General features: G+C 43.5%; 1 protein-coding gene across 4 annotated transcripts in view; it reads right to left on the bottom strand.

Annotated features, from left to right (window-relative positions):
* Positions 1-480: 480 nt before the first annotated feature.
* Positions 481-11,335, bottom strand: part of KCNJ16 (potassium inwardly rectifying channel subfamily J member 16) — a 54,413-nt gene continuing 43,558 nt past the window's right edge. For 3 of the 4 annotated variants that reach the window (XM_069952656.1, XM_069952654.1, XM_069952655.1), the window contains exon 2: positions 481-3,160. In XM_069952656.1, coding sequence (XP_069808757.1) covers positions 1,717-3,105 — 1,389 coding nt within the window. In that variant the 5' untranslated portion in view covers positions 3,106-3,160 and the 3' untranslated portion in view covers positions 481-1,716. Of the gene's footprint in view, positions 3,161-10,880; positions 11,053-11,335 lie in introns of those variants that run through there. The other variant, XM_069952653.1, reaches the window with a different exon arrangement.

Below are 11,335 nucleotides of genomic sequence, written 5' to 3'. Positions count from 1 at the left end.
ACGTGACCCGCGGCTCTGTTCGTTCCTATGGAGCCACCAGAAAGAACTGAGTGCTACTCGCTCTCTCCAGCAGCTCCTTAGAAAATGAATGGAGACACGGGTCACGTGCCCTACCCAGGGCTGTATTCCTAACAAAGTAGCCACAGGCTGATATGGAGATCGCTGGGGGTTCGACCTCTTACTTCCTATGCATAGGGGAAAAGTTTTTTTGGGGGGGAATACCCCTTTAAGTATATGAAGACCATGTATGGTTTAGAGTGTACCAAGTCCATGGCATCTCCCTCAGAATGAATATCAGCACTGAAGTGATTTTTATATACAGGTGATATATCAAAATAACGCTTTAAGCCAGGGATGGGGAACCTCTGGCCCTCCAGCTGTTGCAGAACTACAACTCCCATCATGCCTGGACAGCCAAAGCAGTCATGATAATAATAAAGGTTCCCCATCCCTGCTTGTAATCAAATAATCCTCCAAAAGTCATACTACAACGTGCTCCTAATCTTTATTGATGTGCAGAATGTCCGTACAGTGACGACAAGTGGAAAAGCCATTAGGCAAAATCACAGCCTGTATACAATTGTATATATGTATGCTATGTTCTATGTATACACAGTTGTGCAGTAAAGACAGAGATACACATCTCGACCATTTTCCATTGTCCTCCATATTCCTTTAGATCTTTATATCGGTCAGAGCTGAGGTTGTTTTTTTTTTGTACAAAGCTTTAAGTCCCCTGCATAGACATACAGCTAAATGATAACACTCTAGCTGCCTGCGGCCATTACTACATGCAAAGTATATATGATATAACATTGTGTAGTATACTTCTATGTATGTGTCCTCAATACCACAAAAAATTCAGATATGACTAGCTGTATGATGGGGTCCTCATATTTTATAGCTGCTATAGACATCCCCCTTCATTTCCTTCCTCATATAAAAATATACAGTATATAGTCATTTGTGTTCCCAGTATGGCACAGGCAGACAGAGAGTATAAGGACCCCACCAAAAAGTCTCAGCTTCCTTGTCCCTTGTGATTTTAACATAAAAGGAAGTGTAGTTAGATATCGGAGTCCCTCCTGAGTTTTTACATCATGAGTGATTGGCTTCAAAGAACATATCCGCCCCAATGTCTCTTATTCGGGTGGCACCCGCACTAGGATCCATTCCTGTTACTTCCTTTTACTCCAGCACAGAAATAAATGTGAGGTTTTCTGTCCAATGTGAACGATCTTTGACCAGTCAAAACTTTTGACATGTCTCCATGACGTCTGCAACGTTTCTTAAAGTGACAGACACCTAAAACACTAAATTGTGGTCACATATACTGCTGTATATACGAATTGGTAAAATTTTATATACAAGTCCTGATGGATTAAATGGGTTCTATATGAGTAAATGACAAGATAATGGCATATAACATCCAGACACAAAGCATCAATATCAATGTCCCTGATCATATCTCATTTTTTTTACACAAATGTTCCGGACTCAACTTAATTCAGCATTTCCATGAGATTTTGTTATATAAGTTGAGATTAACTGAAAGTTTTGCAAAGTCTCCACTGCTAATATAGTAGCATTAGTGTCACCTATAATATGCTTTGCGTGTCTTGGGTGCATATTTAACTGGGAAGGTGTAACACTTGGTAGGTGTCCGAGGATAAGGTAGCTAAGCATTACTACAATGTAATGAATGATCCTCTTCATTTAGCATTCTAATGACATTTTGCTCAAAGTCTTAAACACTTTTTGGTATGAACTGCCTTCGGGGTCTTGTAAATTTGGGTTAGGGTCTGCGTGGTCTTCACAGTTGCTGTCTGTAGTACCCAGTGAGGACACCGTGGTAATGCTTCGGGACATGCTGGATAACCCATTGGGCATTGAGCTTGGGTATGCAATGTTGAGTAAGTCATTGGATAATGAAGGGGTAGAAGAAGCATTATGTAAGATATGGTTCATTGAGCTGTTTGACTCAACAGTGGACAAGACATTAGTTTTAGGTCTCGGAGGTGGCACGTTAGATAAGCCATTGGACTTGGAGCTAGTACAAGGACTCACGGGCGTGTTATTGATGTCCAGCTGCTTTGCACTGCAGAACGGGGCATAGTATTCTGTCATTTCCTCGAACTGCTCACAATCAACTTTATAATATTTTTTCTTTGCCTCCAAAATATTGTTGAATCTGTAGCCCCAAAGGATTTCACGGGGCAAGTAGGATGTTCGGGACTGATGGGAGGTTCCGGTGGAATCCCCTGTATATACAAAGGTAACCAAGATCTCAAATCGGTCCGAAGCCAACGCCTTCCGATCTAAAGCATAAAAAGGACTGTCCTGGTCAATAACATGGACGACAGTGACCGGCGTGACCAATATGATTTGGTCATTGACCAATTTGAGATCTTTGTAGTCCATTACTATCCCTTTCTCATGATCTTCATTATAACGTAGCATCTGGGCCCTCACATTTCCCTCAACCACATGCTTTGAGCGGAAGTCACCAATTCTCCACATAAGGCACAGTTTTTCATCCCGCACGCCCACAAGAGCAAAGTAACTGAAACGTATAGTCTGCGCCCTCTTCCGGGCAGTAGCCATCTTGGCCATAGCTGCACCTATTATGAACGTGTCGATAATGCAGCTGAATACTGATTGAAGAGTGACCAATATAATTGCGAAAGAGCACTCCTCCGTGACACAGCGGTTACCGTAGCCAATGGTTGTCTGCGTCTCAAGGGAGAATAGGAACGCTCCTGCAAATGTGCGCACATTGTCAATGCATGGAGTTATGTCCATGTTGCTAAGATCACCATGCTGGAAAGCGATGATCCAGAAGATGAAGCCAAACAACAGCCATGATAAGACGTACGACAAGGAGAATATGATCAGCATGTGGCGCCATTTGATATCAACCAAGGTGGTGAAGATGTCGACAACGTAGCTCTCCCACTCTTTGAGGATGCTTCTGAAGTAGACATTGCAGCTGCCATCTTTTTGCATAAAGCGGTGTTGGAAGGATTTTTTGTAGACTAAACTGTGTTGGTACCAGGTTTGCTCTTTCACGTTGACCAGTTTCCAGGTATCTGCAGCTTGACTCATCTTGGTATTCAGGGTAAATATTTACGCAATGTTATATGCCGTCTTCACTGAACTCCTGAAAAAGAAATTATTTTATGAAAATTAATATTCATGTGTCATCTTCCATTTTATGTTTATGCTATAACATATGGTTACATCCAAATAATAATTTCACATATATTGGATCACTTGTGACCATACTGGATGAGCCTTCTTGGAGACTAAAAGGCCCTATTATGCTGCCCAATGACTTTCTGTAAGCGAGCCCCACGAGGCATATTACACAGAGTAATAATCGGCCGAATTGGCCTGATTTGCCCGATTATCGCTCCTTGTAATATAGCCCTAACAGGCTTGGTCACCCAAACAAATTTTTTTTTTTTTTTGCATTTGTTCGATCATGTCAATAGACAACAGTGTTCAGTGGCCCAGTAAACTATAAGATAATAGGAGCCTACGAATGTAGAAGCGGTTTGAATCAACGGCTCTGGTGGGTGGGAGTGCTGCACCCCCTTCTGTGTTTATTTCTGCTGGTCTTTGCATCGCTGTTTCTTTCTGCTGGTCTTTGCATCGTATCCTTAGGATAGCTTCACTGGCGCATAGGTAGAAACATATAGAAGAAGCTTTCATTGCAGCAAGTGCACAACCACCATAAATATTTATTGAACACCATGACCTGTCAGCAAAGAATTTTCAGCAATAGAGTAGTTATTCCCTATTCAAAGTATCCATAGGGTATAACTAAGGTTGGGCCCCTACCGTGATCTGGAGTAAATTGACCCCAAAACCCTGCCTGAAAGGAGCTGCAGACCCACCACCGCTCCCTTTATTCTCTACAGAAGAAATGAAAGCTACATTCAGCTTGGGACCTCTGTAGAGAATGAATAGGGTGGCTCACAACTTTCAGATATGATTTCGGGGTCGCCATGGGGGCTCCGACTTCTGATCTCTTACAGTAGTTATGCTCTATCCTATAGATATTGTAGATAGGTCCACACTTGTCTATACAGGTTTTTCTTGTATATTTTGGTGCATGTTCTTTTTGGCCATAGAGCGATAGTCCAACGTACAACTATATTCATCCTTGGTCCAAGCAGTCGAACCCGTCACAATCTGCTGCTTATCCCCTATCCTGTGGCATTACCTTGGAATATATGGATTACTCCATTAACTAAGGAAATTGGGAAACTCCTTTACATACACAAGAGCAAAGCAATTTTAACTTTCTACCATATTTGTTTCTTCTTGTTTCTCGTTTGAAGCTATGTATTTTTGAAACTAGAAGTTTACAACCTATGAGTAGAAAATAAGGAAATGGGATTTCAGATGGAAAACACGCTCATGGTTTTAATTGTTTTCACGTTCACGGCTTCAAACAATAGTTATTTTAAAAAGAACCACAAACATCAGGGAATAAATCTACGTAAATCAGAAGCTACTGGTTGACTCTGTTTTGGATTACGGAGAGAATATTTTTACATCTATTGTGTCGGTTTATAAAAATGCTAGAACACCACTTTCCTGAAATAAAAAAAAATAAATGTTCTTTTGGTTCTTGCATGATGAAGTTTTCATGTCTCAACAAGACGAACAAAACAGCAGATGATACCAGGAACATTTTCCTAATTGTCACAATTGCACAAAAAGTGCAGCTGCAGAGCACAGCCGGGGACAGCGCCAAATATAGCAGCAAATTATTCTTCAGAACAGATAGCTTTCACAACCCGAGAAGACATAAAGAGATCTGGATTTTTTTTTTCTTATAATTTAGAGTTTTTTTTAACAGCAGCAGTTTAATCATGATAGTTGACCTTTCATAGAACATAGACCTGTTCCTAGAACATACCTCCAGCAATTACTACTGCTCTCTTAGGGCCCGTTCACACTGAGCAAAACAGGCGGCATTCCGCAGCAGGGTTCACCGTCGTGGAATCTCGCCTGCCTCAGTGTCACACAGTGTCTCTATGGGATGGCTCGTGCGCCTCCACTTCCGTCGCTCTCCGCTCAAAGGATTGACATGTCCCTTGTAGATGGGACTTTAGACTTTTAGATGGGACTGGACTGCCTCCAGTTTACAACAATATATCTACCATAATACAAAACTAGAGAAAAAGGAGCTGCTGCACCTCACACCTATGGCTGACACTAATGCCTCTCGGCTACATTTAAAGACCTATGCCAGAATGCTGGTATATAATTTGATCAAACCATATTGCCTCATGTACCACATGCAGGTCCCCTGGCCCACATGAGTCCCTACACTAAATTAACACTGTGTCATTCAGCGACCACCAACCCCCCAAAGCAAGTGACAACAGAGGAGTGGGGGGCCCCCAGAACAGCCCCCTGTCACAGGACCAAACCCCCGCCCCCCCCCCCCCCCCACACCCCGCAGGCACTGCCAAGCAACACAAGTGTGAACAAGGTGTTACTACTCACCATTGCACCAACAGGTAGAATGGGAGAATGAGGAGGTACTTGCCATATGTGCACAGGTTCTTCCTGCTAATTGGGGTCACATGGGTCTTACAATAAGGAATGCCAGCCACCGACTGACGGCACCTGCGGGGTGTGGGGGCGGGTTTGGTCCTTTGACAGTGGGGTTGCGGGGTTGGCGGTCGCTGACCGACAGTATTGGTTTAGCGTAGGGACTCATGTGAGCCAAGGGACCTGCATGAGGCAATATGGTTTGATCAAATTATATACCAACATTTTGGCAATGGTTTTTAAATATAGCCAAGAGGCATTAGTGTCAGCCATAGGTGTTGGTGCAGCAGCTCCTTTTTCTCTAGTTTTGCATAACTACTATAATACTGGCTATTATGTACAAGAATATAGCTACTATAATGCGGTTAGCAGACAAAGCTGCCCTGCACCATGCTCTGCAACACCAGTGTCTAGGGATCCATGGTATGTGTTGGTAAACAAGTCTCTCCGTGGGGATTGGGCTGAAGACCGGGGTGCAAGACAGTAAAATAGGAACACAATGTGTGAATGGTAGATGAAATCAGCACTCACCCAGTATCGTAGATCAGCTGATTTCATCTACCATTCACACATAGCTACTATAATACTGCTCCTTATATGCAAGAATATAACTACTATAATACTGCTCCTATATGCAAGAATATAACTACTATAATACTGCTCCTATATGCAAGAATATAACTACTATAAGGCTATGTTCACACTACGTATATGTCCGGTAGTTCGTACACGGCCGGACATGTGCGGCTGAAACTACGGCCGTGGGAAAAATAGACATGCGGCCGGATGCGTACGCACCGCGAACATACGCCCATAGTACAGTTCTGCTTCCTAGCTTGTTTCGAAGCGATCTGAAACAGGTCATTTACTTGGAAATCTTCGCCCAGCCCAATAAAACACACAGAACCTTTTGGATCTAAAAATCAAGTTCAGTTTGGCTGAAATAAGTACTCCGTACGGGACCCCATGGAAATCCACGGCCGTGAGTTGGAACAGTTCCGGCCGCAAACAATGGTCTTGTTCATTTTTCACGGCGCCGTATACGATCCGGCCGTAAGCTCATACGTAGTGTGCATTGTGCAGCCGTATATCGTATACTTTCCAGCGTACGCATCAACCACAAAACTACGGGCGTATATTCGCGGTTCGCACTACGGCCGGAAATATACGTATTGTGAACATAGCCTAATACAGCTCCTATATACGAGAATATAACTACTATAAGGCTATGTTCACCCTACGTAAGTTCCGTGGAAATTGTTTTAACAGTCGTGATGTCCATGTTACGTCCATGTTACGTAGTGCTGCAGGCCGAAGGGATCCCGGCCGGAGTGTATACACATGGTATATATTCCGGCTGGGATGACATGCCAGTTTTCTGCGGCCGCTATTCAGTGAATAGCGGCTGCAGAAGACCCTGTCAGTGTACACTATGGAGCGAGGGGGAGTTCTGATGTGGGCGCGCACGGATATTATTTCTCATAGAGAATTCAGTTCTGTGCAGTATGAGGGTCTTATATCTTGCGCTATCGGGAATTCCAACCCTCAATAATGGTCTGGAGATGGAAATTATCACAATAAAAGAATTTCTATTTAAACATTAAGAACTCAGACATAAATAGCACGGAGCGGCAGACACTTACACAAACGTAAAAGTCATGCAACGAGGCAGCAATTTGCACTCGAATATCTTAGAGAAACAAACACAGCGACATTTAATTCCTCTAAGTGAAACCAGACTCCATAAAAAACGCCAGGGAACCGCCGTAGTTTGACGCTATAATAAGCACCAGAAGTGTATAGTTTAGCCGATTATTTGTGTCTTCGATTTCCCTCTAGATCTACACAGAGATTCCAGCGGCTTAGCACGTAATAGTACTGTTCTACGGGAATCTGATTAACCCATTTTTTCCTGCAAAACACAATGACAAGAATCGGGTTTTTTATGAACCTATGGGACGGGCAGAACGCCTGGGCACCGTCACTGATTGGAGGGTCACAGCTTCATTCACTACAGTACTGATGTATATAGCATACCGCTATATCTGGCATTGCAGTTGACAGGGTAGCTACAGCAGCATTACCTGCATGCTCCCTCTCCAAGTATGTTCAGGAATATACCCAATTTATGGTGAATGGATAGGTGGATTTTCATCCCACACTGATTAAACCTAGATATAGATACCAAGACTAGGAACCGGACTGATTAGAAACGTGTCGGTCGTTTTTAAAAATTTGCAATAAAATTTGAAAGAATTTTAAGAGCTGAAGCATTCTGGCTTGTTCTTCTATAGAAGAAGTTGTCCTGCTTGATCAATCATCTTAAAAGCCGTGTTCATCTTTGGGGTTATGTTCACACAAATGACAAAAACGGCCACTGTTTACAATTAAAACTGTTGCAGACCTGCAAGTCCCATCATACCTGGACAGCTGAAGCTAAAGATGCCCAGACATGATGGGAATTGTAATTTTACTTACTTGTCTGCCCCAGTTCTGAAACTACCAAAAATTCATTTGTTTTGAGGTCTTAGTTTTGTATTTCGTGGTTATACTTCCTGGTTGGTCAGTAGTAGTACAAGTCCCAGAATTCATTGATTTCCCTCAGCTCTCTATCCACCCGCCTTGCCTCCTCGCACAGTACTCCTGCCACCTCCCTGCCCAAAGCTGTTGCAGAATATTTCATTTCACTGCAGATGTGTATAAGAAAGACCAGGACGGTACATATACATATAAATAGTCTTAGGGCCCATTCACACTGAGCAAAAGTGGCAGAACTTCAAGCGGAGTCCATGGCGAGGCACATGAGAGGCAGAATTTTTAAGCGGGGGCTCTGTTTAAAATTTCACCACTTTTGCTCAGTGTTAACGGGCCCTAAGACCCCGTTCACACTGAGCAAGAACGGAACGGAATCCCGCCGTGCTCAGTGTGCTGCTTTGAGTGCATGAGAGGGCACGTGCTCCTCCTCTGCCACCGCATGTCATTTCTTTAAGCGGAGAGGGGAGGAAGCGGACTCGCGCGTGTCCTCTACTTCACTCAAAGCAGCACACTGAGCACGGCGGGATTCCGTTCTGTTCTTGCTCAGTGTGAACGGGGTCTTAGGATATAAACAAGGAATCTCCTGTGTGCTGAGATCTTAAAAGATATTAAAACACATGGGGAGGAGGGATTTATCCAGCTTTGTATACCAGCGTTCTGGCGGTGTAGACTCCCTAAAATGTTGTTGAAATTAGTTGACTCCACCCAGTATGTAACATACACTAGATGAAAAAACAAAAAGGATTGACAGCATGATGCTAATTCATCATAAATCTTACAACAGTTCTGCAAGTTCAAACTGGCATCAAGGAGAATTCATATATTGCAGAACACACTACATGAATACATTGTTATTATCTGGTCTAGAACTTTTCTTCTCTTTCCCATATGGATCTATGACATGTTATTGGTAGTATATAACAGGTCCAAGGATGTTGGCATGATAGATATCTAGGACCACCCTGACACTCCATCTTTATGGTTACCCAGCATTACCAGAAAGCAAAAAACCTACAAAATTTGCTCCCCCCCCCCCCGCACGTTCATCCTCCGCAGTGTGAGCTGCAGGCATGAACGCCTGTCACCCAGTATATAAACAAACCCCTGTGCACGACCGCCATCATGTCAGATTACCCTCTAATGAAAATACAGATGCTTGCGGAAATGTGATTAGTCTGGTACGACCTGTACTTTTGCAGGATATGCGGTGGACTTTACGCTCTGGCAGAACGCTTTGTTTACAACCTTTAATCCTAACATAATGTTCTGTTTGACGCTTTACCCCCAGAATACGAGGGGCTTTAGATGTCCCCATAATCATGGCCCCAGGTAGCTGTAAATAGTAACTCTATCTAACCTGGTTACACACTGCTTGAATTAGGCACCGTGTAATATCACTTATCCTATAAAGGTGCACCCTTAGCTTCTAGCAAGTAGACTTTATAATAATCTTACTAATGAGGACTAAGACCCATGTATCTCCACCCTATTGGGGACAATGGTTGGTTGAGGCATCTTGTTTGGGATGCAAAAATCTGTACCTGGTATTCATTGCTGGATTACCCCTTTAAATATCATATTTATGCTTTATAAGCCATACTAATCCAAGATGGATTTTTTGGGACTTCGGGGTGGTGGCCATTTGAATGCAACTTGACCCCATTCACGTGCATGAGTTGCTAGAATCAGGATCACAGGCGCACAAGACATGATTTTGGCCGGGCAACCCTTGTATCCTTATTGTAAAGGAGAAGTCCCGTGATTTATAAAATCCAGGAGGGGGGAAACTGATTACAAGTACTAAGTTACCTCCCTCCGTGCGCATGGTGATCAGGACCCCCGGGATCTCCGGAGCTGACACATCCCGACTGGACTGATGGATTGGCCGCTCAGCCATTCAGTGACTGGGGCCGGATGCTGCTCCAGTCACTAATAGGCTGAGCGGTCAGTCCATCAAACCCCCCCCCCGTCATCGCAACTCAGGGAAAAATGGCTTCCATTGGGGTTTCCAAATCCGGCACAGGGAGAGGTAACTTCTCACTTGTAATAAGTGTCCCCCCTGCTGGCTGCTAGATTTTATAAATCGCTGGACTTCTCCTTTAATGTTGACAGGCGTTGGTTGAGGCTTCTTGTTTGTGATGTAAAATCTGTATGGGGTCTTTAGGATGGGCAGTGAACATCGTGATTCCCACCACTTCTTTAAAAGAGTCGTATATGTAGCCATGTTGGTTGACGCATAGCTTTTCTCAGAAAAAGATAAAACTTCGAACAAGCTAAGTAACTTTAAAGCGGTTGCTCACCAATATTTTTTCCTTGGCCTCAACAAGTGCCACAGATTTTCAATTTACTTCTATTAAAAAAATCTCCAGTCTTGCAGTACTTATCTGCTGCTGTATGCTCTGCATGAAGTGGTGTATTCTCTCTAGTTTGACACAGTGCTCTCTGCTGCCACCTCTGTCCATCTTAGGAACTGTCCAGAGCAGCAGCAAATCCCCATAGAAAACCTCTCCCGCTCTCCAGACTGGAAAGAATACACCAGGACATACAGAAGCTGATAGGTACTGGAAGACTTGATATAGAAGTCAAATCTCAGGCACTTTTTGATTTAAAAGAAAAAAAAATGTTGAACAACCCCTTTAAAGACAAGGACAAGTCAAGGTGATACATTTACCTCCATGCGAAAAACAGTGATAATAGCATTACATAACAGCTGATAGAGCAGCAAACCATAGCCCTGGCTGAAAACAGAGAGCTCTAGCGCGGCTCCGTCCTACCTGGTGCAGAGGCAGCTATCTCCTCAGTACAAGCCACAGCCCTGCAGATCATCTGGTGAGGCTGTCATTCTCTGGGCCGATGTCATTGTAATCAGGTTGTCCTGAAATGATAGGGATTGCTGTCCCAGGCACAGGTGTGGTTCTTCTTAGGAAACTTTCCCATGTGATATCATTACTTAAACACAACTGTGTGGCTGCCAAAGCCGGGCGGTGCTAGTGCCGCTGCTCCTCTTCTACGGCAATAGGTTTGTCAATGCTGCTTTCAACGTTTAGAGACCATCACAAGGGAACTAATGTTTCCCAATCCCTGTTTAGTTCCTCTTTTAAGTAACATCTTAAAGGGGATGTCCTGTTTGCTGCTGTATTTTTATCTAACATGTCACACTGCTAGAGTGTAGTATTCTCCTTGCTCACATGCAATACCTCTACGGAAACAGTCCAGCTTCGTTCTATAT

Source organism: Dendropsophus ebraccatus, chromosome 14 (genome assembly GCF_027789765.1).
Source record: "Dendropsophus ebraccatus isolate aDenEbr1 chromosome 14, aDenEbr1.pat, whole genome shotgun sequence".
Classification (NCBI taxonomy): Eukaryota; Metazoa; Chordata; class Amphibia; order Anura; family Hylidae; genus Dendropsophus; species Dendropsophus ebraccatus.
This window is presented reverse-complemented; position numbering and strand designations above follow the sequence as displayed.